At 44.2% G+C, this 26,152-nt stretch overlaps 2 protein-coding genes across 3 annotated transcripts in view; one reads left to right on the top strand and one right to left on the bottom strand.

Moving 5' to 3' along the window:
- The window catches only part of LOC117368295 (tigger transposable element-derived protein 1-like), a 50,093-nt gene extending 42,234 nt beyond the window's left edge, over positions 1 to 7,859 (bottom strand). For both annotated transcript variants that reach the window (XM_033961812.1, XM_033961811.1), the window contains exons 1-4: positions 7,607 to 7,859; positions 4,464 to 4,590; positions 2,348 to 2,461; positions 1,937 to 2,050 (exon numbers count right to left, since the gene is read on the bottom strand). In XM_033961812.1, the coding sequence (XP_033817703.1) occupies positions 1,937 to 2,050; positions 2,348 to 2,461; positions 4,464 to 4,590; positions 7,607 to 7,618 (367 nt within the window). In that variant the 5' untranslated portion in view covers positions 7,619 to 7,859. The remainder of the gene's footprint in view (positions 1 to 1,936; positions 2,051 to 2,347; positions 2,462 to 4,463; positions 4,591 to 7,606) is intronic.
- A 2,986-nt stretch (positions 7,860 to 10,845) lies between these two features.
- Positions 10,846 to 24,419, top strand: LOC117368324 (zinc finger protein 501-like). The gene is made up of 6 exons (XM_033961874.1): positions 10,846 to 11,612; positions 11,922 to 12,090; positions 12,616 to 12,732; positions 13,538 to 13,654; positions 15,008 to 15,133; positions 20,049 to 24,419. The coding sequence occupies exons 1-6, from the start codon at positions 11,589 to 11,591 to the stop codon at positions 21,041 to 21,043; spliced, it is 1,548 nt and encodes a 515-aa protein (XP_033817765.1). The 5' UTR covers positions 10,846 to 11,588; the 3' UTR covers positions 21,044 to 24,419.
- Positions 24,420 to 26,152: the final 1,733 nt, after the last annotated feature.

The following is a 26,152-nucleotide window of genomic DNA, read 5'->3' on the forward strand; positions in this document are numbered from 1 at the left end:
GGAGAAGGACCGAGATTGTCTGGCAAAGTTACACGAGAAAATGGAGTAGATTCTGCGCCGTTCACGGAGGAGGGTGTTTATGAGCAACTTGAAAAACTGAAGGTGGACAAAGCGATGGGACCAGACGGGATCCATCCCAGGATACTAAGGGAGCTCAGAGAGGTTCTGGCGAGTCCTATTAAAGACTTGTTCAACAAATCTCTGGAGACGGGAGTGATTCCTGGGGATTGGAGGAGAGCGGATGTGGTCCCTATTCATAAAAGTGGTCACAGGGATGAAGCAGGAAACTACAGGCCGGTGAGCCTCACTTCAGTTGTTGGAAAAATAATGGAAGTGTTGCTGAAAGAAAGGATAGTGTATTTCCTTGAATCTAATGGGTTACAGGATCCGAGGCAACATGGCTTTACAAAAGGTAAATCGTGCCAAACGAACCTGATTGAATTTTTTGATTGGGTGACCAGAGAGCTGGATCGAGGACATATGCGGTGTGAGAACCGCTAGTGAGAAGCGGAGTTAGAACCGATGTAAGCTGACGCCTTCAACTACAATTATTTTACCTCCCATAACTTCTTTGCTATGCCGCATTCAAAAAGGAAGGGGGTGATAAGGGCCATTCTCACATGCAAGTACGAATGGTCACTGTTGACCAGTTGGTTTCTCACTGTTCATTGATTGTCATTGACCAGTTCATTGTTCTGTGAGTATTATTGCTCAGTTAACACAGCACTTTATCTAAAACCTTGTTTCCACAACTTTACCTGCTTTGCCTGATTACCCTGCCCGGCTTGGCCTCCACAGCCAGGCGAGGGATGCACAAAGCGCTAAGGCGCAGGTCCAGTCGGTACATCCCTCGGCTAGGGAGTCACCCATATGTGGCTGACTCATCCTGCTTGTCCTAGGAGAAAGTGTAGTTACTTACCTGTAACGTAGGTTCTCCGTGGACAGCAGGATAGTCAGCCACACAACCCACCCGCCTCCCCAAATGGCCGACCCGGCCACAGCTAGGAACATCCTGGGGATTAGGGGGAAGCAGGGGGAAATGGGTAGGGCTCGGGCATGCCCAGTGGGGCCCGGGCACTGCACGTGCTCAGAGAAAAAAAAAAAATTTTCTCTGAGCTATTGGAGAGCTTATCCGCAAATTGGGAGGTGTTGGGACAACACCCATATGTGGCTGACTCATCCTGCTTGTCCTAGGAGAATTGTGGTCTAAGAAAGGGATGAGTAATACTCTTGTATTTGATTTTTGGTTAAACTGGTAAAAAGTTGTTTCTTTCCTGTGTTACAAGGAACAAGATTATTCTTGTGAATTTATGTGAAAATTCAATAAATAATAAAATAATAAAAAAAGATCTGGGAACCCTGTATTGCTCGGAAAGAAACTCGCCCACAGTTTGCTTTTTTTTTTTTTCTTAATGATTTCTTGTGTTTCCTGTGATTTGATTTGAGGGATGGTTGTTTGGGGTGGGAGGAAGGGGGGTGAGTTTTGTTTTGCAAGTGTTCTGGTTTTCATTGCTGTTTTTATGGTAACAGTCTGTTTGGAGATGTTTTGCTGTATGTTTTGATTACGTGGAATGGTTGCTCGACTTGTTTACTGTTTGTGAAAACTTCTAATAAAATATATTTCAAACAAATCATTACATTACATTACATTAGTGACTTCTATTCCGCCTGTACCTTGCGGTTCTAAGCGGATTACATTGGAAGATAACTGGACATTTCCAGGAAATTACATTATATTGGAAGGTAGCTGGTTTCAGGTTACATGATGAGGTTTCAGGTTATATTTTGTGACATAGAGAAGAAGTTACCAGAGGGGTGGGTAGTTCGCGGGAAATTTGCAGAGGGGATATGACAGCTTTCTCCCCCACCAGCGCTGAATTCCTAAATGGTGCAACCTAACCTTACTAATGACGTGCAGGAGGAATTCTATACTTACTCGTTACAGGAGGGTGAATCTGTTCAGATGTCTCCGATTCAGAATGGTCTGTAGAGGGGAGATCGTCCTCTTCTTTAATACACACTGGGAACACAGACGTTACAATCGGAAGGCCTGTGATGAGGAAACACGTTTAGAAGGATATATTAACCCCCTCGTAAACAAAACCGCGTTAGCGGTTTTTAACGCAAAGAGCCGCGCTGAATGGCCCCCGATGCTCACACGAACTCAATGAGCATTGGGAGCAGCGCGGCTCTCTGCGCTAAAAACCGCTAGCATGATTTCGTAGAAGAAGGGGTAAGTTAGGAAAGACATTTTAAGTCTCCAACTGTTTGATGTCCAGGACCCATCTCCCATGATCTGAAAAAAAAAACCAAAACAGAGCTCTTTAAATCCTAAACATTTACTTACTCTTCATGGGGTCGTGCGGGTTTTCTTTTCCGTCCCACTCAAAGTGTTGCGTGAAATATTTCTCATCTTCCTTTTTAATCCTGACAATAACGTCAGGATTAACAATTGAATAACCTATTGAAGAAGTAGGAAAATAACATTTAACTTACATGTAGAACTCCTGGGGAAGTTCCATCCGTTTCCTAATCTGAAGTAGCAGTTTGTGCGCATGTTCATGAAGACAGTGGCGCAGCAGGGAAGATTGGCGCTCGGGGAGGTGGCACCAGGCATCATTGTGCTGTGCCCCCCCCCCCCCCCACTTGGACGCCCCCCACGTACCTCTTGAAATGTCCTCCAGCGCAAGCAGCATCTTCCACCTGCTGCTCACGCCGGCCTTGGCTCCCTTCTGACCAGGACGTGATGTCAGAAGGGAGCTGTGCCCTCCCCCACTTGGACGCCCCCACGTACCTCTTGAAATATCCGCCAGCGCAAGCAGCATCTTCCACCTGCTGCTCACGCCGGCCTTGACTCCCTTCTGATGTCACGACCTGGTCAGAAGGGAGCCAATGCCAGCACGAGCAACAAGCAGAAGATGCTATTCGCACCGGCTGTTCGCACAGAGGTGCCTGTGCCCCCCGCGAAGATGGCGCCTGAAGGGGTGCGCTCCCGCCTTTACTATGCCACCGCATGAAGGTTTGTAGATACACCTGACAAAGCCTGGAAAGGAGAGCTGGGCCTGCTACTTTATATTAATCGTTGGAAGTTTTCTGGTTCAGTCATTTCTATTCTAGAACTTTCTAGGTGAACATTTTACAAGCGCCAAACCTCTCTGCGATACCTGGTTACCATTGAACCTTCGCTCTGAAAATTCCCTACGCAAGTTTAAAGCACACCTTAAGACATTATATATTTTTTCACATTATATTACTATTACATGGAGGAAATTTGAAAATATTGAATGATACATAAGTTACCTGTATAGATAATAGTGCAATGCATGTAATACATACTGTTGTTTTATTTGTTTGGCACTGTTTTTCGTTTAAAAATCAATAAAGATTAAAAAAAAAAAAAAGACATTCCTCTTTAAAGACGCGTATCAAAATTCCAACTGAGTTCCCAAACGAAAATGGGAAAGTAAAAACGCTTTCAGGAAGCGAAACCCCATTCTTTCCTCTTGTTTTATCCTTCCCTTCCTTTTATTTTTATTTATACAATATTTTTTTTTAAAACTTTCCCTTCCCCTTTCTTTCCTCCTGTTCCTACCCACTGTAATCAAGTCTCTGTTTCAATCGTAATCCCCCCTATTTTTAGTTTTTTTTTTGTAATACATAATTTTAATATTTTAAATTTTTTTTTTTAACTTTTTTACTTGTGATGGCCGGTAGATCAAAATATTAATAAACTTGAAACTTGACCCTAGAGTGCATCTGACATGTCAAACCCTTACGCAGAATTTGTAGTTCTTAGCAAGAAATCTGAAAGAGAAATCCTCCGTCTGTTCGTCTGTGCCCACTTTTTGTTGCATTGGAAGAGAGAGACAGATGGTAGCTGGTGTTGAATGAAGCCTCTACTTTAAAGGTAAACATTTCACCTCACAGCACAGGGCAGCATCTTTTGCATCAGAAGCCAGGTCTTTATGTTTTGAATTTACATTGAATTTTGATATTTAAACATGAAAAGGGTTTTTTTTTTTTTAAGATTTGATGATTAAAAGGATGTCCCATTCAATTGATCAGCTTTGGCTGCTTGAAATGTTTTGAAAGGAGTCTGAGGTATTTTTCCCTCTTGGGGAAAAACTATATAGAGTATAAAAACATTTTTTTAAAATATTACATATGTAATTATTTAAGATTATTAAATATGTAATTATTACATATGTAATTATTTAATTATTACATATGTAATTATTACATATGTAATTATTTAATTATTAAATATTACATATTATGTAATTATTACATATGTAATTATTTAAGATTATTACATATGTAATTATTTAAAATTTTTTGTTGCTCAATTTCAGGTGCCCACGGTACCTGCTACCTGGATTTTTTTTTTAGCTCAGATTAAATAACAGCACTCGTTCCAAAATGTGCCGTATCTGTGTCGTAGATGACAGAGAAGGTGTATTTACCTCGTGAAATGAGGTTGTCGCGAAGCTCCTCGACGACCTTCTTGTACAGCTCTTTCTGCCATTCTCCAACAACGTCCCACTCCGCTTCCGAGAAATAACCAGCGACGTCCTTGAACGTGACCGATGCCTGGAACAGCAGCAGAACGCCTTCAGCCATAGTTTCATTATCACGGTTGTGTAATAAAAATTTATATACCAACAACATATTAAATGACAGCAGATAAAAACTTGCATGGTCCATCCAGTCTGCCACAACAATCACATTAATCCTCAAGGCAATGTTGAACCAACAATCTAGTAATTATTTATTTTACTTGCTAAGTTTTACTATAACATGTCTTCCCCCCCTCCCCCCCCCCCCCGAGATAGGAAATAGATTTAGGTCTTCCCTAGTAAGGGAAAGACATGGGTATAATAAGAGGCAGCTCTCCTTCTATTCTCATAAATGCCTGGGCTAAGTTCCCCGGGGGAACTATAAATTCTTCAGACAGGAAACTGCAATCCCCCCCTCTCCACACACATAACCAGGTTAAAGTTTTCTACTAAGAACCATTAGGCCACTTCTCCGCAGACAAACAAGAAAAAGGATGTCTGAAAAAGCTGCAAAGAGAAAACATAGAATCAGGACAGCAGATAACAGTCAAATGCCCATCCAGTCTGCCCATCCACTTTCTCCTCCCTATCTATTGTGAGGTCATAGAGCTTTTTGGTTATAGAAACAGAAAAACGATGGCAGATTAAGGCCAAATGGCAGATTAAGGCCATCCAGTATCTCCTCCTCCCCCTATAGACTAATGGCTCCTTACACCTCCATTGTGAGGTCATAGAGCATTATTGTTATAAGCTAAGGCTCTTAACACTTGCATTGTGATGTCATAGAGCTTTATAGTTACAGAAACATAGAAACATGATGGCAGATAAAGGCCAAATGGCCCGTCCAGTCTGCCCATCCGCAGTAACCATTATCTCTTTCTCTCTCCAAGAGATCCCATGTGCCTATCCCACGCTTTCTTGAAATAAGACAGTCTCGGTCTCTACCACAACACTGTTCCGCGCATCTACCACCCTTTCTGTAAAAAAGTATTTCCTTAGATTACTCCTGAGCCTATCACCTCTTAACATCATCCTTTGCCCTCTCATTCCAGAGCTTCCTTTCAAATGAAAGAGACTCGACTCATGCGCATTTATGCCATGTAGGTATTTAAATGTCTCTTATCATAGCTCTAGTATACATATTGAGGGTGTCAGGTCAAAAGTGCGCCGGGACAAAGGCGCGCCCAGACAATTGAGCGCAGCGCGGAGGTGCGCGCCGCAGAAAATTACTGTTTTTACGGCTCCGACGGGGGGGGCATGCCCCCACTTTACTTAATAGAGATTGCGCCGTGTTGTGGGGGAGTTGGGGGTTGTAACCCCCCCCATTTTACTGAAAACTTCACTTTTTCCCTGTTTTTAGGGGAAAAGTGTAAAATGTAGACGGTTACAACCCCCCAAACTCCTCCCAACGCCGGCGCGATCTCTATTAAGTAAACTGGGGGGGGCTCCCCAACAAAACCCCCCGTCGGAGCCCCTAAAAACTGTAATTTTCTTCGGCGCGCGCCTCCGTCTTGCGCTCAGTTGTCGGCGCGCGCCTTTGTCTTTCGCGGGGTTGTCTATGAACCCATATTGAGATCTTTAAATCTGTCCCCATATGCCTTATGACATGGACCACTGACCATTTTAGCAGCCTTCCTCCGGTCTGACTCCATCCTTTTTGAAAGTGCGGTTCCAAAATTACACACAATAGTTCAAGTTTTACTTTCAGCGTGCACTACCACTGCTCCATATCTCCATAGTGCTGCTAGATGTACAGGCAGTCCCCGGGTTAAGAACGAGTTACGCTTTTAAAGCTGTTCTGAAGTCAGAACGTGTAGATTTTAAGATTCTTTTAGCTGACAAAAGGGCCAATTGTCCTTACCAGTGTTCTCTCTAAGGTACAGCATGCACAACCACACGCTTAATAGGGCCATGCATCTTTCCTGAATCTGCTGCAGGAGAAGTGTAGAGTCGATGCCGCTGGAAATACGGCTCAGTGGAATCAAATGAAGCAGCGACTGCATTAAATATGCGTCGTACTTAAGTCAGGTGTCTGTAACTTAGGGACTGCCTGTACTTGACTCACATAAGAACTTAAGAGTTTCCATACTGGGACAGACCGAAGGTCCATCGAGCCCAGTATCCTGTTTCTAACAGCGGCTAACCCAGGTCACAAGTACCAGACAGAAACCCAAAGAGTAGCAACATTCCAGAGCAGAGATTGTGATGTCATAATGTGTGGCGCAGTGGTTGGATCTACAGCCTCAGCACCCTGGGGTTGTGGGTTCAAACCCCGCGCTGCTCCTTGTGACCCTGGGCAAGTCACTTAATCCTCCATAGCCCCAGGTACGTTAGATAGATTGTGAGCCCATCGGGACAGAGGGAAAATGCTTGAGTACCTGATTGTAAAAACCGCTTAGATAACCTTGATAAGCGGTATATAAAATCCTAATAACTTCATTCCACCAGTGCCTAAGAGCCAACCTCAGCAGTGATGTCACAATGGCTTGATTATTCCTATACAGGCAGTCCCCGGGTTAAGAACGAGTTACGTTTTTAAAGCTGTTCTGAAGTCGGATTTGTATGCAACTCAGAACTTGTAGATTTTAAGATTCTTGCTGCTTACCTCTGCTCCCAGGTGACAAAAGGGCCAACTGTCCCTACCGGTGTTCCCTCTAAGGTACAGAACGCACAACCACACACTGTTCTTAATGTGGCCATGCATCATTCCTGAATCTGCTGCAGGAGAAGTGTAGGAGTCTATGCCACTGGAAATACGGCTCAGTGAAATCAAATGCAGCCGCAACTGCGTTCTTAAGCATGAGTCGTTCTTAAGTCGGGCATCTGTAACTCAGGAATTGCCTGTACACGGCACTGCAGACTAAAACATTCGAGCGAAAGTCCCTGCTCGGTAGAGCTTACAATCTAATCAAACAGGATAAGTAATGGGGGGAGTGGGGTAAGGGGGTTTCTCAGGCATGGGTGCTTTACAAGCGAGTGGGGGTTAGGAGTTAAAATCAGCCTTGAAAAGATAGGCTTTTAGTAGAAGAAGAGAGAGAAGAATTTCTTACCTGATCAGACATTTCCCTTCTCTTTCCCCTCTGAATTCTGCAGCTACTGAGACAGATTCAGGCCAGAGATTTTTCCTCTTCCTAAAAGATCAATAAGAGGAGGAGGCTTGGCTCCTGTCTGAACTCTTTAAATTCCTTCCTCACCCCAGAAGATCTGGAACTGGGGCTTGCAGGGATTTCCAGCTCCAGAGACAGAAATGCCCAGGTTTTCTTCCAGACTTTTTTTTGGCTCTCTGCAGCCCTGCAGTCTCTATAAGGGGGTGGGGGGGAGAAGAAAGCAGCAGAGCATGCGCAGTGCCCTTCACCCACCCACCTGCTGACCTCATCCTGGGGTGGTCCCACCCCCTTAAGGTGGATCTATAGAAATAGCAAATAAAGGCAGCAGGTGCAACAGGGGAACTGATTTAGGGCATTGTGGGCTACCCCGAAGATGTTACTAGGATGTAGGTCGTTCAAATCGCACATGTTGGGAGAGTAACTCTTCCTCTATACTTTGTTTCAGAATCTTTTTCTTCATTGCAGGTGGATAATGGATTCCAAACAGAGACAACATGCTGGTATTGAGCTCTTGACGAAGGAGGAGTGCAGGCTGTTCAATATCTAAAGAAGGCTACGGAGACGATACCATTGGCGAGAGCAGTGCATTGGCGTAGTAAGGGGGTAGAGGCGAGAGGGACGGTCCGCCCTGGGCCCCTCCAAGAGCGCACCCTCCCTTCCCTTCCCCATACCTCTAGTTGACGTTGTTGTTCGCGGTGGTCAACAACGAGCTCTTTGCGACCCTGTTGGCTCTCCCGCTGACGTCGCATCCAGGTGCCGCGCATTAACCTTGTCATTAAGTTGGAGTAAGGTGGATGACACAGCGGCTCTGGGGGATCCTTGAAAAAGCAACCTTTGCGAAACATGTTGGATCAATTAATCCCAGGAGCATGAGAATACGATGAATTTAATTTAAGTATGAAATTCATCAGAAGACTTAATTAATATCTTTACAAAACTTCTAAAAAAGCATATTAATGTTAAAAAATTTAAAAAAATTGATAAAAAGAAAACAAATCTGAGTGATATGAGGAGAATGTAGGCCAATGAAGATATTGATACTCCGATATTCCCACCAGATATAAGTTTTTTTTATCAAAGGTGGAGGAGGTGTACCTGAGGCCACATTCACTAATTAAATATTTATTTATTATATTGGTTATAATATGAGTGGTGATGAAAATATATAGAGCGCACATATATTAATGGTGAATAGTTTTGGCATTGGGGAACATTGTGTAGATTTAAGTTTGACCCCTTTTGCAAACTTTTCATGAAAATTGTGCCATCGGGAGTAGTAGAAACAATTAATTTAAACATAAACACTACAAATAAAGCACTTTAAATACACAATTAATGCATAAAACAATCATTTCCCCCCTCCCCATAATTAATAGATGAAGACATACTATGAAATTACAATATTATAATTAAGTAATTTTAGTAATCAAAATACATTCCCTCACCTTAGGTATATGTAACGTGACCATTTATTTTTTTCATCAGAATGGGACATCTATTAATTGTCAGTCCCACCCCCAATCCAACTCTAGCCCCAACCCAATCCCGCCCTAGCCCTGCCCACAATCCCGCCCCCAATTTCTTCCATTCATTTTTCATGTACACATAATATCTTATTAATTCATAATGGTAACCATAAAATTAAAAAACCCCACAAAGCACATTCTACGCAGAGAAAATGTTAATTATCATTTATATTGGGGGGGGGTTTTCAAAGATGTCAAGGCAGATGACTTTAAAATATGCAATGTCACCTCAGTAACTATAGAAAAATAAGACAAATATAGTGCAAAATATAGACAGCAGATATAAATTCTCAAAACTGACACATTTTGATCACTAAATTGAAAATAAAATCATTTTTCCTACCTTTACTGTCTGGTGATTTCATGAGTCTCTGTTTGCGTTTCCTTCTGACTGTGCATCCTTCTTTCATTTCTTTCTTTCTGCACTCAGGCCCAACAATTGTCCCTTTCTATTCCTTCCCTCCTTCCTTTCTGTGTCCTTAGTGCCCTCAGTGCCTCCTTCCTATGTCCTTAGCGCCCCTTCCTGTGTCATTAGTGCCCTCAGTGCCTCCTTCCTATGTCCTTAGTGCCCCCAGTGCCTCCTTCCCATGTCTTTAGTGCCCCTTCCTGTGTCCTTAGTGCCCTCAGTGCCTCCTTCTTATGTCCTCCTCATTGCCTTCCAGCCTTTGTCCCTCCCCCAAAGCCAGCCTGCCTGCCTGCCTGCCTACCTCCTTCCCTGCCGCACCAAAGCCTGCCTACCTCCCTGTTGCGCCAAAGCCAGCCTCCCTCCCTCCAGCGCCCGATTCAAACCCCCCCACCCCTGGTCTGCCGCCGATGCCTGCCAGCCTCCCTACTGCGCCAATTCAACCCCCCCGGTCCACCGCCGCTGCTGCTTTTTGCCGCCCAGAATCCTTCTTCCTGAAGGCAATTCTGACATCAGAGAGGAAGTTCCGGGCCAGCTAATCACCGCCTGGCTGGCCCGGAACTTCCTCTCTGATGTCAGAATTGACGTCGGAAAGAAGGCTTCTGGGCGGCAAGAAGCAGCAGCGGGGGACCGGGGAAGGGGTTTGAATCGGCGCTGGAGGGAGGGAAGGAGGGAGGCTGGTATTGGCGTGGCAGGGAGGGAGGGGTTTAAGTCTCTCTACAATGTTTCCTCTACAGCTTGGGGGGCGGGGATGTAAAAACTTGGGTTTGCTTGAGGTTGGGTCTGCTTGTTTTTGGAAATCTCCCCTTTCATGATGTATATATGCAATGATGGAATTTGGTTTGCTTAACATATCAATACGATACTTATTTAAGCAAAAAATCCTTATTGCATTCCAAAAACACTGACTTTATTGATGACATATCTACCACATTGTCTTAGGTTTAACTTTGTTCATGTTAGCACTTTTGCTTTTTTTCTTCATAATATCAATTTTGATGTTTATATTGTTTTTTCCCCCCAAAAAATTATTTTCTCAATAAAAATATAAAGACTAAAAAAAAGAGCTACAAAAATGACTGGACAGTTGTGATTTGTTAGACCAATTAAAAGGGGTCATCGTATGGCATTTGTTTTTTTTTGTTTATTTCTGTTCCTTAAAGTATTCTGAACAAATTGTCGATATACATATTTCAATAAAGTTTTAAGTGAAAAAAAAAAAAAGCAGCTTTTTTTACCAGACGTCCCGGCTCTGAGCGTGCGCAGTAGGGTTGAGTGTTGCCCGCGCGTGCGCAGTAGGTTGAGTGTTGCCCGTGCGAGGGGCGGAAGGCGTTGCAGTGTTTGCTGTACTTTGGGTTGTTCTGCGCCTGAAGTCCTGGGCTCGGCGGGGCTGAGACTTGCAGATCCTCCCTTAGTGTGATCCAAGGGGGGGGGGGGGGGGGATGCAAGAGCTTTAATCTGCAGAGTTGAACCGAAGATCCACGGAGAGGGAGAGAGAGCCACAGGGTAGACAGAGGGAGAGAGAATCCGAGGCAGGCCCAGACATTATCTGCAAGAAAAGAGAAAGAAAGCATCACTGATTCGCAGAGAAAGAGAGAAGCAGAGGCACAGCAAGAGACAGACCTACAAGAAGAGAGAGAGAGAGAAACTTAGAGACAGAAAGGCACAAAGATCTACAAGAAGACAGACAGGGAGAGGGGTGCAAGGGCTTTAGATTTGCAGAAATCACACATGCAAAAAGACCCCCAGATCCCAAGACTCTGCAGATCCAGAAGGATAGTGATGCACACACACATATCACCTACTGGGCAGGCACCGAGAGATGCCTAGGGACCCCCCAAAGAAAGAGGGCAGCACAAACATATCCAGCCAGACACACACAAAGAAAGTGCAAAGACACACAAACTTTTCCCTCTCGCCACTGTGAAAAAGCTACGTTGATTGCACCTATATATCCGTGGAACCTACATAGGTACATAAGCGCACGCATGCAGACATGCCCAGAAGAGAATGTAAAAAGGTAAGAAATCATTTAATATAAGTATTAGCTAATGATATTATATAGTCCTCGCAGTCTCTACATTTATACAGCAAGAGCCATCTGGAAGCCCAATCTCAGCGGAGCTCCCATGAGCCTAGTATCTGCATTTATTATATAGGGGGAGCAGAGTCCCTGTGAACTGACACCAGGAACTGAATTAGCATGTTAAGCTTTAGGATGAAGCAGGATGTGAGTAGTGGTTGCTGAGCGCATCCAAAGTTGCTGGAGAGATGACCCGTGTAATGTAAAATGTACGTGCATATGATTCAGTTTCTATGCCCTTCCTAGGTTTCGCACGGCAAAGCCTCTGAGAACTCCATGCTCCTACAATTTTCAGTGACCTTCAGGGACGTGGCAGCCTATTTCTCAGAGGAAGAATGGGAGGTGTTGGAAGATTGGCAGAAGGAGCTTTACAGGAATGTAATGAAGGAGATTCACAGAACCCTTTTTTCCCTGGGTAAGTAATATTCCCTGTGATACAATGCTTAAGAATATGAGATGCTCACGGTCTCCAGCTGTTTGGAAACACTCAAGTATTTGAGGAGATGGTTAAAGCTTTATAAAAACATCACACTGTGTTGGTCATCTGTTCTAACTTTGGAGAGGTAAAAGCCTTATACCATATGAATTAATTCCCAACCTTACCCAGCACGTTAATTTATCCTAGTGCCTTAATGTGTACTGTGAATGACACTACAATAGGTCTTTCATAGTTTATATATTTCTAGTCTTGGGAGGAAGCAGGATTAGAAGGGAAGGGTGACTTATGCAGCCTTACTGCCTTTTGCTTCCTGCTTTGTCAGCTTCACCAGAAAGGAACAGAGGGCGCCTGCCATGTTTGCATAAGATGTGGGAGAAATGAGATTGGTTAAAAAATCATGGGACAGCTCAGATTTCTCTGCAGTGGAGTTCTTAAAGAGGGAATGGCTGGCATAGAAGCAATACTGCTTTCTGAGTTTCACCTTTCTCTCTGCTCTGGTAGGGTATGCTATTGTGAACCCCAGCGTCTTGGTGAGAATCCAAAAAGAGCAGGATCTGGCTCCTGGGGACCAGTGCCTCACAAGGGAGATATCTGTGAACTGTAAAGATGCTACTGCAGGTGAGAAGCAGGCGAGAGGCCTGGGATCTAGCAGCCTGGCAAAGCCACAACCTGGGGTGGAGAATGGCAAAAGATTTTCCCCTCCCGCTGCAGAATTGAAAGGGGGAAGATGGGAGGGATGTTGACCATGCCAAAACAGCCAGCAACTTGGAGGACATCACTGAGGTGATCAAGATGAGACAATCAAAGGTGGATACATGGGTCAGTCTCGAGCAAAAATCACCCATGTCTTCTCTCCCTTATCCACTAACTTGCTGCTACCGTTAACTCAAAGAGCAGAATCCTCTTGAACAAAGACCATACTGACCCTCTGCTTTGTTTTTGCCTCCTAGTGTTAATCTGAGGGTTTCTTTTATCGTTCGTCTTTAAGTCTAACCCGTGTAAAAAAAAAAAAAAAGAAAAGGGAAGAAGTTTTTAGCTTTTCCTTTCTGTAAGATCAGGGAGATCCCTGTGAACTTAAGTATTAGTGAATGTAACCTCCGTCCTGGGGATGCAACACCTACCCCAAAAAATGTGGGGAAAGCTTTTTTTCTCTTTATGTTTTCTTATAATTTATATTCCGCATATCCTACAATTCTCTGCGGATTACAAATTATTCAGATACTCAAGCATCTTTCCCTAACTGTCCTGGTGGGCGCCCACTCTATCTAATGTACCTAGGGCAATGGGGATTAAGTGACTTGCCCAGGGTCACAAAGAGCAGTGTGGGATTTGAACCCACAACCTCAGGGTGCCGAGGCTGTAGCTGTAATTATTGCACCACACACTCCGACTATTTGCCAAAATTCTTTTGGTTTTTGTGCAGGGGATGGGATGGTGAAGCCAGATGTTTTCTTCAGGGTGAACTCAGAAGGGACGGTGTGTACAAAAAGAGAGCAAGTCCTGCTGGGAGGGGAGAGCAGGAGCAAGCCCAGCAACACAAGTGAGTATAATCAGATCATAGCTTTGGGGCCTGGGGCATACTAAGGATGGGCACCCAGAAATGTATTTTCTTTGTGTGTGTGTGTGGGGGGGGGACTGGAGGGGTGGATGAAAATGAATGTCATTAAAAGCGTTTGCTATAGGCAGATAGTATATACTTTTTTACCAATGTTATGATCACATTCTTTAAGAAAAGTGCTTTAACCCTTTCAGGACCAAGGGACATATTTGTCCCATAACTTTAAAATTCTATAAATTTTGATTGGGATAGTCTACAGTTCTAAATTTGATATGTACGGATTCCATAGGATACTGCCTTTATGTAAACAAACTGGTTCCGACATTCATTCATTAGCGTCGTTGCCAGATTGACGAGAAGATTCACTTGCCACACTGTCCATAAGCCAGAAGTGTGATATAAAAAAAAAAAAATAATGATATTTCACAAAAAAAATCAATTTTTTGGCATAAAAATGTCATCAAAACCACAAAAATTGGCCTACGATCCTTATGGTCCTGAAAGGGTTAAGAACAACACTTAAATTGAAACAACTGCCCACTCCTAACTGCTACAGCGCCCCCTTTTGCTCTGCATCTCTGCATGAGGCTCTGACGAAGATTTATCCTTCAGCTGTCCATGCTGTATTTCATGCCCAACCAGATTTTGAGATTATAAATCATTTTTAAAAATGCTTCCTTCAGCTGTCCGTGCTGTGTGCATGCTTCCCAGGTACAAGAGTGATTCTTTGCATAAGGTTTGAATGGCAACAGTGAAAAAAGACTGGTGTAACTCCATTAATGAACTCCTATCATACCAAGCAGCCTTATGGGGCAAAGACTTGGAAAAACTAATTACACACACAAACAATTATGGTGAATTTAGGAAACACCTAAAAACATACCTGTTCTCGAAATACCTAGGTGACGAATCAGAACAATAGCCCCCATCGCAATCCCTCCCCAAATTAGATCTTGTAAACTGTTAACCTCTAATCTCTAACTATGAATGTTCCTTTCAATTTATGGAATTTTTCTAATTCATCGTAAACCGCATGGAACTTCACGGTCCTGCAGTATATAAACTGTTGTTATTATTTTTATTGTTGCTACTATCAGATATTCACTGCTACACTCTGTAATTCGATGTCTGTGCAGTTCATCTTCATTGTAAACCGCCTAGAAGTCGCAAGATTGTTGGCGGTATATAAGAATAAAGTTATTATTATTATTATTATTAATAATTTATTCTATCTGCCTCCCAAATCATTGCAGCATGGCGCTGTAGCTTTAACCAGGTCTGCATTCCTTATTGACGTTCTTGAATGTGCTCGTATTCTCTTCCTGACACCAACAGACTATCCCATGTACGATCCTGAACTTGCCCTGTGGATAAAGCAAGAGGAGGAGGAGGAGGTGGTGGTGGTGGAGGACGTGGCAGCGGCAGTATGCTCTGGCAATGAGGGGAATGCGGAAAGCCTGGGTAAGTGTCCACACCCGGCTGTGTCGTGTGAGAGGCCCCACTAGAGAATGACATGGGGACAAAGTTTTATCTCCTTCCCGTCCACATGAGCTCTGTCTGTGCCCCATCCCTGTGGGCTCTGTCCCTTTGGTTAACCGCATGTCCCTATCTATATGTTATTCTCTAAGTCCCACACTCTGACTGTATCGTATGAAGAAAGACTAAAGAGGTTAGGGCTCTTCAGCTTGGAAAAGATACAGCTGAGGAGGAGATATGATTAAAGTCTACAAAATCCTGAGTGGAGTAGAATGGATAGAAGTGGATTGTTTTTTTGTTTTTTTACTGCATCAAGATTTACAAAGACTTGGGGACACTTGAAGTTACAGGGAAATACTTTTAAAACCAATAGGAGGAAATATTTTTTCACTTAGAGAATAATTAAGCTCTGGAACGCATTGCCAGAGGTTGCGGTAAAGGAGGAGTAGCTGGTTTTTAAGAAGGGTTTGGACAGTTTCCTGGTGGAAAAGTCCATAGTCTGTTATTGAGAAAGACATGGGATGGTAGAATGGAATGCTGCTACTATTTGGTGTTTTGCCAGGTACTTGTGACTTGGATTGGCCTCTGCGAAGACAAGATACTGGGCTAGATGGACCATTGGTCTGACCCCGTAAGGCTGTTCTTATAAGAACATAAGCATTGCCGCTACTGGGTCAGACCGGGGGGGTCCATCGTGTCCAGCAGTCCGCTCATGCGGCGGCCCTCTGGTCAAAGACCAGCGTCCTGGGACTAGCCCTACCTGCCTACGTTCTGGTTCAGCAGGAACTTGTCTAACTTTGTCTTGAATACCTGGAAGCAGTGATCAGCAAGTGTTGCAGTATTTTCTTTATTCTATGTTTTTTTTATGTTTAAATGATTTTTATTATTCCAGCAGTAAGAAGCAAATACAAACAGTAGTACCATTCAGGAAATAACATTTTCAACAATATCAGTTCCCCTCCCATCCCCTCCCCAAGAATCCATGGCCAGTCCAACAGCTGAGAGTGGGAATAAAATCTTAAAAGATTCAAAAGTCTACTGCGAGCACGCGGTGTGAGGTCCTGCCAGAAGTGCTCCCACACCTGACAAAATTTGCGACCCGGGCCAAGAGTCAAGTCTCCCACCATGCGTCTCTCCAGTGTTGCGTGCACTATCATTAGGGATCTCCATGGTGCATATGACGGGGGATCACGGGAGAGCCAGTTGTCGAGGATGGCTTTTTTTCCCCATCAAAAGGGCTCTGGAGATAAATGCTGACATTCCCCTGGTTTTGGGCGAGGCTATATTATAAAATCCAAATAACGCCCTCGGTTGCGGAAGCCATCGCCGTCCCCAAAGCGATGTGGTATATAGGCCCAGATGTCTCCAAAACTGTTGGATTGCGGGGCAGGCCCAAAACATGTGACTCAAAGATGCGTGAGCCTGATTGCATTTCGGGCAAGAATGCGACGCAGGAATCCCCATCCGGGCTGCACGTTCCGGTGGAATGTAAAGTCTAAGAACAATTTTTTCTTTATTCTATGTTTTATGTTCTTTTAAATTTCATATGAATTTGTGTATGCTTGGGGGTTTTCTTTTGTATGTACGGTAAGTGTGATTGTTTTAAGTCTTTCCTATCGGTTCGGGAGTTTTTTTCTTTTGCATAACTCTTATTTTAATGTAAAGCCGCTGAGAACTGTTGTAAGCTTTACGGAGATACCACATTTTAATAAACATATGAGGCTTTTGCTAATGAGAGAGACTGTGCTAAGGGGGCCAGACGCTGGATGAAACAGCAACCGGCTAATCTTGTAGATGAGATGCTGGACTTGATGGACTTTCATCTGATTCAGCATGGCTTTTAAGAGCATAAGAATCGTCATACTCAGTAGGTCTAAAGATCCATCTAGCCTGGTATCCTGTTTCCAACTGTGACCAATCCAGGTCACAGGTGACCTGGCAGGACCCCCCCAAAATAGTAAGATTTCACAATAAACAGTTGCTTCTCCCAGGTCTATTGACCTTTTCTCCAAGAACTTGGCCAAACCTTTTTTTTTTTTTTTTTTTTAAATCCAGGTACACTAACTACTTTTAGAACTTCCTTCAGTAATGAATTCTAAAGCATAAGTATGAATTGAGTGAAGAAAATACTTTTTTCCGTTTGTTTTACAAGTATTACCATCTAATTGTTGCAGGTTTCCGGGTCTCGCTACGTCTTGTCAGGTAGAAACCGACGTTTCAACATTCGTAGGGGAAAACACCCTCCAGGGATTCAAGACAAAGTTAGACAAGTTCCTGCGGAACTAGAACGTATGCAGGTAGGGCTGGTCTCGGTTAGGGCGCTGGTCTTTGACCTGGGGGTCCACCGCGGGAGCGGACTGCTGGGCACGATGGACCACTGATCTGACCCAGCTGCGGCTTTCTTCAAGCTGTGCTGTGAGGTCTGCAGTTTGTCTTTGTGTTCACTGATCTGATTGGGAACAGGGCAGTCCACCAGTTTGAATTTTGGCGGGAAACCCTGAGAGAATATGTAACCCAGCTCCATCTTTGAACCCACCAGAGTACTTTTCCATTCTATGGAAAAAGAGACCAACTGACTTTCCTGCCAAAATTCAAATTGGCGGACTGCCCGTTTCCAAATCAGATCAGTGAACACACTATTTACAAAGACAAACTTCAGACCCCACAGCATACCCTGAAGAAAGCCACAGTGTGGTGGTTGAAACGTCGTTTTCTACCTGACAAGACGCAGCGAGACCCGGAAACTGCAACAAGCACAATGGCAGCTGCGGAAACCTTGAGAGAACTATTACCATGAAACTTCATTGAGAGATAGTCCCTCTAGTCTTTGTACTTTTTGAAAGAGTAAATGAATTTCATGTTTACCTGTTCTATTCCATTCAGGGTTTAATTAGACCTCTGTCATGTCTCCCCTTAGCCTTCTCTAAGCTGAAGAGCCGTAGCCCTTTCAGGACCAAGGGACATATTTGTCCCATAACTTTAAAATCCTATAAATTTTGATTGGGATAGTCTACAGTTCTAAATTTGATATGTACGGATTCCATATGATACTGCCTTTATGTAAACAAACTGGTTCCGACATTCATTCATTAGCGTCGTTGCCAGACTGACGAGAAGATTCACTTGCCACACTGTCCATAAGCCAGAAGTTTGATTTTTTTAAATAAAAATAATGATATTTCACAAAAAAAAATCAATTTTTTGGCATCTGCAAGCCCTTTTTACCATAAAAATGTCGTCAAAACCACAAAAATTGGCCTACGATCCTTATGGTCCTGAAAGGGTTAAACCTTTCCTCGTATGACAGTCCTTCCACTCCCTTAATGAGTTTAGATGCCCTTTCTGTATCTTTTCTAATTCCACTATATCTCTTTTTAAGATACAGCAACCAGAATTGGGTGCAGTTGAAATCTGGGATGCTGCATCTCAGAAAGATATAAGGGAATTAGAAGAAGTACAGAGAATGATGTAGGAGATGGGATAAGTCTTATTTGAGGAAAGGGCAGAAATGTTAGGGCTTCTAAAAGGGCAAGGGAGAGAGAGCCGTGGTTATCCTATTGTTCAATAATCTGGAATGGAGGAGTGAGAAGTGTTGCAGAATGTGAAGTTAAGGAACCTTCACATATTCGATTCCATGTATTTTGGAAGACTTTCTCTTAAATTGTTAATCAGTAGAGAACACTTTTTGCAGTGATGAACCGTGTACGGTTTTGTTTCTTTGTACGAAAGTAGTGTACTTTCCTATTTTCAATGACGTTCTTTTTCGATTTTTTGTTGTTATTGTGGGGTTGGGTTTTTAAAAAAAATCTGATGTACACTTCTCCCTCCGTAATCGCAGGGGTTAGGGGCAGAGCCGGCCCACAAATATGGAAAATTGCGAATAACTTTTAGGGACGACTTTGACCCACTCCCATCTCCCTTCTGCATCCCAGACCTCTCCAGACCTTACCTGGTGGTCTAGCGGTGAAGCAAGGCAGGCGCTGTCAACAAAAGTGGCTGCCATGAGTTCCCGTGGTCTCATGAGACTATAACAGGAACTCATGGAATATAGTGAGCTAAAGGTTCCACATTCTGGGCAAATAGGAGCAGGGATAATGTGTAGTCCTGCCCGGTGCTCTGCTTTAATTCAAAGCTATCAGTATAGAACCTTAAGCATGCTAGTGGTTTCTGGTATAGAAATTTCACCTGGTGTGGCATTATAATTTGGTTTCCTTATCCCTCTAGACCAGTCCAGACACATAGGCTTGCCTTCTCCTATCAGCAGATGGAGACTGAGAGCCACTAACCCAATTATAGCACCCTATAATTATCCTATGCAGTTTCTCCCTAGTCAGTATTTCTCAGTCTCCAGCAGATGGTTGGTTTGCCAATTTGTGTAGTCTGTAGCTGGTCCAGTAGGTTTGGGTCAGGCTGTTGGTGCCGGGAGAGCTGGTTTTGCCCATATTAAGCGTTTTAGTGGAGGAAAAATAGAAACGAAGTACGAAGGCTGGGGACCAGGGCTGAAACCGGCTAGGCTGCTCTGTATAACCTCAGGGTGCTAAACCTAGTTGGGCCAGATGCCCTACCCTCTCCTCCATTGAAACTTCTTGTGGTTACTGTCAGTGCATAAATATTAGTAGATAATTGAAATGTGAATAATTGTAATTCCATCACTTTCACATCAGATGTTCTTGCTCTTTTGGAAGCCTAGATTTAGCCGAAGAAATGTGCCTTCTGACCATGCATCCCAGAGGAAAGTATGTGTGTCTTGCCGCTGTGAATTCTGTTTGCATGTGAAACGGGTAAAATTCCAAATTGCCATCGTCTGTCAGTGTGATTGTTCTTTCCTTTTTTAAAAATTTGGCCTCTGGTAACAGCTTGCTCTATGAGTAACAATGTGTTGGTTACTTTCATTTGACAGGTGACCCTTCTGGAAGGCACAAGAGAGAAGGAGACGAACACAGCGTGCAGTGGAGCCCGCCTTCACCAGGAGGCGAGCAGCACCCTACCTTTGGTACAACCAAAGCAGCAGTGGCACCATTAGAGCTACAGCCATCGGCCTACCGGTGCACCGAGTGCGAGATGACCTTCCCGGACCCTTCGGCACTCATCCATCATTTAAGCATGCATGCAGCAGAGAAGCCCTTTGCGTGCGGCGAGTGTGGCAAGAGTTTCGTCCGCAAGCAGCTGCTGACTCGACACCAGCACATCCACACGGGGGAGCGGCCGCATGTCTGCCCTGACTGTGGCAAATGCTTCCGTCTCCGCCAGATTCTGGTACGCCACCGGCGCGTACACACTGGGGAGAGGCCCTACGCCTGCCCTGAATGCGGGAAGACTTTCAGTCAGCGCTCGCACCTGCTGTCCCACCAGCGGACACACACGGGGGCCCGACCGTACCGTTGCAACGAATGCGGCAAGAGCTTTTGCAATAGCTCCAACCTGCTGAAACACCAGAGGACTCACACCCCTCGCTGCGGGCCCTACGAATGCACTCAGTGCGAACAGACTTTCAGCCACCGGGTATCCCTCATCCTGCACCACCGTAGCCATGCTGGAGCCTGGCCCCACAAATGTTCCGAGTGCGAGAAGAGCTTCAGCCGCCGGGATTCGCTGCTCCAGCACCAGAAGCTGCATTCGGGGGAGCGGCCCTTCTTGTGTACCGCATGCGGAAAGAACTTTGGCCACAATGCCCAGCTACTCCGCCACCAGAAGATCCACACGGGGGTGAAGCCGTACATCTGCACCGTGTGCGCGAAGAGCTTCAGCCAGAGTTCCTCCCTTGTTAAGCATCTGCGCACCCACACCGGGGAGCGGCCTTATGGCTGCGGCGAGTGCGGGAAGCGTTTCAGCGATAGCTCCAACCTCATCCGACACCAGAGAATACATACTGGGGAGAGGATGGTGCTGAAGTAGGACCTTGGATCCTCTGAAATCTGATGGCTTCTAGAGAAAAGCTATTGTGGCCATCATCTGATGAGCAAGAGGAGGGTTTTTCCTCCCAAAAATCTGAGAGACTGGCATTCCCTGGGAGTAGGCTTGTGGGTGTCATGCCAGGCTAATGCAGGGCCTCTACAGCTTCAACAATTGGAGTAATTCAGCAGGAGCTTGGGTGTGTGTGTCTGTGTGTGTTGAGGTCGTGTAACCTACTGAATGTGAGAACAGCCAGGTTGTCACCCTACTGCTGGCTGAGTTCCAGGTGCCGCTGCCAGAGGAACTCCCGACTCATTTGAATGTGAGGGGAGATAACTTAGTCAGCTGTGAGTGGAGAAACTGAGTACCCTTATTGTAGAGAAGCATGACTGATATTGATTGACTCGGTGTTCGTTCGATGACATGCCCATGGAGCCAAGAAGATGGAAACGTATATCAAATTGCTTCCTGGTCTGTGGACTCCAGAAATCCAAAGGGACCTTCCTGTTCTCCTGTCCATTTTTCTCCTCCTCCTCCTCCTTCTGCAGGGAACTTAACTGACAGATAATATCTGGGGTGGAAAATGTGACTATATAGGAACGGAGTGAAACAGAATTGGATATATTGGGCCTCATTTTCATAAGGGCCGATGGACACTATTGGTAGCGGCCTAAGTTACCAAGTAACACTATTGCCCATTGCTGTAATCTCAACAACTGCTATCTCTGATTTGCACATATGAAAACAAACAAAATGAAATAATGGGATAAGGAAGAGGGAAAGTGAGGCACAGCTTCAGCCTGGCTCTGCCTATGGAGTTTGCTACCTCGTGCCTGCTCTGCTTCTGACCTCATTGCTGCTATGGCTCCTTCCTCTTCAATCCCAGTTCTGTGTCCTCTTCCCCCCCCCTTCCCGGGAATCCTTCAAGGATCCAGCTTTCACTTCAGCAGTGGGGATGAGTTCAACAGGCCAAAACCTGCAGTTACCGAGCAACTGTTCCACACTGCACAGAGATTTAAAGGTACGCTTCTCAAAACATGGGGACCCTGCACCTAGGCTAGCTGATCATACCGAGAACATAAGACATGCCACTTTGGGTCAGACCAAATCTTCATAGGGTTGATCGTCCTGCCTCTAAGAAGAGGCCAGCTGATCCCAAAGAATAAATATCTTCCTTGCTGCTCGCTCCCAGGGATTAGCAGTGGCTTTCCCAGATCTTCCTGGCGAAGAGTTGGTTAAAGACCCCTCTAGAAATTTGTACGAATCATTTCTAAACCTAGTTGTTACTAGATGCCTTGACCATTTCTTCTAGCAACAGATTCCACAGCTTGGTGGTTCATTGAGTGGAAAATCAAAAAATACTTTCTCCGACTTGTTTTAAATCTGTTGATTTTATGCTATTCTTTCCTAGTTCTGGTAATATTTTAAGGATTACAACATTCCATATTTACCCATTCCGCTCCACTCATGATTGCAAAAAAGCTTCGTTATGACCCCCCTTTCAGTCCTCTCCAAAGTGGATCCCTGGCCTTTCTTCCTAAGGGGAGCTGTTCCATCCCTTTTAGCTTTTTTTATTGACCTTCTCTGTAATTTTGAATTTGTTTATATAATCTCTTTTAGATGTGAAGACCAGAGCTGCTTGCACTCCTGGAGGTGCTCGCGCATCCTGGATCTGCAGAGGCATTTTGATATCCTCCCTTCTAATCTGTAGCCCTGTCCAAACAATTCCTGAATTTACTTATTTTGGACTACTGATGCCCAGTGAGCCGAGGCTTTCGGTATATTGATTGCTGTGATTCCAAGATGCCTTTCCTGGGTGGTGACTTCTCATACAAAACCTTGCATTCTGTAAATGCAGGGAAGCTGTGCTCTGTGAGCATAGGGAGGTAACCGGTCCTCTTTTTATTCTGGCAGCCATGGCCCTGAGTAGCTGTTCTTGTTTCCATAGATAGATGAGACTAGCAAGGATCTTGTTCATCCCTGGCAGCCAAAAATCAAGCTGCCCATATACTGTACACTAATAGGTCATTGTGGGGAAGACTTTGGGAGTGGGAGCCATGGGTGCAGAGGTTTTAGTGGGATTACTTGGAATGAATAGTTTCTGAGCAAGCTGAAACCTTCAAGGATCAAGTCTGTAAATCTAGCGCAGGGGTAGGCAATTCTGGTCCTCGAGAGCCACAGGTTTTCAGGATATCCACAATAAATATGCATGAGATAGATTTGCATCTCAAGGAAGCAGTGCATTCAAATCCATTTCATACATATTCATTGTGGATATTTTGAAAACCTGACCTGCCTGTGGCTATTGAGGACCGGAATTGCCTACCCCAGGTTCTAGGGCGTCAAAACTTCCACTGTAGAGTATCTGCATTTCCGACAAGCCTGTTTCTCACATACATTCCATCACGTACTTCCGATCGGTCCAGAACAATCATCTCATTTGCCTCTCCTTTCCGGCACTAAAATAAGACTTGAAGCTACCAGGTTTATTGCCTTCCAGATCACTATGGAATGGTACGTCATCAGGCCTTGGAAAGCTGCTACCCCCTGTTTAAGTCTAGTTGAAGAAATGGTCATTCTGTCAAACTCCACTAACCCATATCGCAAGTAGTCAGCTAGTCAACTGGTGATTGCAGAAACCAAGACAAATCTCTTCCTCTTGGCTTTTTTTTTTCCATCCCTATTATGTGTTTGAGTTTTGTTAAACTGTGAACAACATGTACATGGTTTAACTGCATAGTGAATAAATTCATAGTTCAAGACATTTGAGACATAACCAGTTTTGTATGCAATTTTGGTGGTTGTGTATGGGTTTGTCGTGCCGCTGTAATAAGGGAAAGGGATTGGAACTCATACCGCCTTTTTGTAGTTTTTATAACCACACTCGAAGCGGTTTACACACAGGTACTTCAAGCATTTTCCCTATCGTCTCACTGGGCTCACAATCTGTCTAATGTATCTGGGGATGTGGAGGATTAACTGACTTGCCCAGGGTCACAGGGCGCAACGTGGGGTTTGAAACCACAAAGTAGCTCTAGCCACTATGCCACAATCTCCTCACCCAGCACAAGAGCAATGAGCTAGTGAAGATAAGTATTACTGCTACCATACTGTATATGCACAGAGACTGTGACAACAACAAACTACCTCATCTGTTATTTAAGTATAAGTAGAGTTGTATTGTGTAAATATAGTCTGACTAATAATAGTGATGTGTGAGGTTTTACACCAACTGTTGGAACTGTGAATACGGAAAGTTGTTTCTGTGGTATCTGACCACCTACTATACAGTTAGGACATATGTGTTATGAGTTTTCTTTTATTATTTGTTAAGCCCATTTTTGCATAATAAAAATAACATATTTTTCTCCTTTTCATACCTCTTGGTTGAGTGGAGTTTATTTGGGGAATCTCCTTGGGCCCTGACAGTTTTGTAAGTGTTATACACTATTTAACCACTAGGGGGCTTACACTAGCACAGGGGTGCTCACACTTTTTGGGCTTGTGAGCTACTTTTAAAATGACAAAGTCAAAATGATCTACCAACAATAAAATTTTAAAAAATAACACAAAGCACACTGTATGGAGAGAAAATGTGAATTATCATTTATATTCCGGGTTTTTTTCAAAGAGGTCAAGGCAGATGACTGTTTCAAGTTATTAAAATTTGATGTGCATGCAATGTCAAATATTTCAAAGCGTATTACAAATTAAAATAGGGGAAAGACTTTACAACAATTTATTACAAAATAATGCAATGTCATCTCAGTAACAACTATACAAAAATAGACAAATATATCCCCTCCCTTTTTACTAAACCACGATCGTGGTTTTTAGCACAGGGAGCTGCGCTGAATGCCCCGTGCTGCTCTCGATGCTCATAGGCTCCCTGCGCTAAAAACCGCTTTTGTGGTTTAATAAAAGGGGACCATAGTGCAAAATATAGACAGCAGATATAAATTCTCAAAATGGACACATTTTGATCACTAAATTGAAAATAAAATCATTTTTCATACCTTTGTTGTCTGGTAATTTCATGAGTCTCTGGTTGCACTTTCTTCTGACTGTGCATCCAATATTTCTTCCCTTTCAGCCTGCTGAATACTTCCGGACCTCATTCCCTCCGCCAGCTTTATCTTCCTCTCTCCCTGCCCTGCTCCCCTTTCTTTCTGTCTGTCTCTCTCCATGCCTCCTTTCTTTCTTTCTGTTTCACTTCTTTCTTTCTGTCTCCCTGCCTGCCCCCTTTCTTTCTTCCTGCCCTCCCTCAAGCCACTGCTGTCACCATCGGGGAACAGGCCTCCAAACCACCGCTGCCCCAAGTTCTCCTTGCTTCCTGACGCAGAAGCGCCGGGCTGACCAGCCTTCACCCCCGATGTCAATTCTGACATTAGAGAGGAAGTTCCAGGCCAGCCACTTCCTCTCCGACATCAGAATTGACGTCGGGTGGGGAAGGTTGGTCGGCTTGGCGCTTCTGTGTCAGGAAGCAGGTAGAACACGGTAGACTTCCCTGCTGGCACGCCCTACTGGCATTTCAGGGCATGTCTGAAGGGCCTCTGCGCATGTGTGGATGTTGTGATAATGTCATGCATGTGATAATTTCTACTGCTTGAAAAAGACAAAACCCCCTCGATAACAGAACTAGAAATAAAAACCACCAAATATCCTATACAGACCACTCTCAAACTCCTTGGAGTAACAGTAGATAGATGCTGCACTCTTCAGGTGCAAATCAACAAAATCACTCAAAAAGCATTCTTTACCATGCGCAACCTTCGCAAAATTAGAAAATTCTTCGGCAAAGATCAATACAGACTCATAGTTCAATCCCTAGTCCTAAGTCTACTGGACTATTGCAATATCCTCTACCTTCCTTGTCCCACCTACCTAATAAAACAACTACAGACTGTCCAGAACACCGCCCTCAGACTGATCTATTCCCTTCGAAAATTTGACCACATCACCAACGCCTTCCTAGATTCACACTGGCTTCCAATACAAGCCCGCATCCAATTTAAGCTATATTGCATAATATTCAAAACATTAAACGGAACGGCACCCTCCTACTTAAACAACCGCCTAAATAGGAACCTCTATTCCAGACAAAGGAGAACC

The sequence above is a fragment of the Geotrypetes seraphini genome, chromosome 10 (genome assembly GCF_902459505.1).
Source record: "Geotrypetes seraphini chromosome 10, aGeoSer1.1, whole genome shotgun sequence".
Classification (NCBI taxonomy): Eukaryota; Metazoa; Chordata; class Amphibia; order Gymnophiona; family Dermophiidae; genus Geotrypetes; species Geotrypetes seraphini.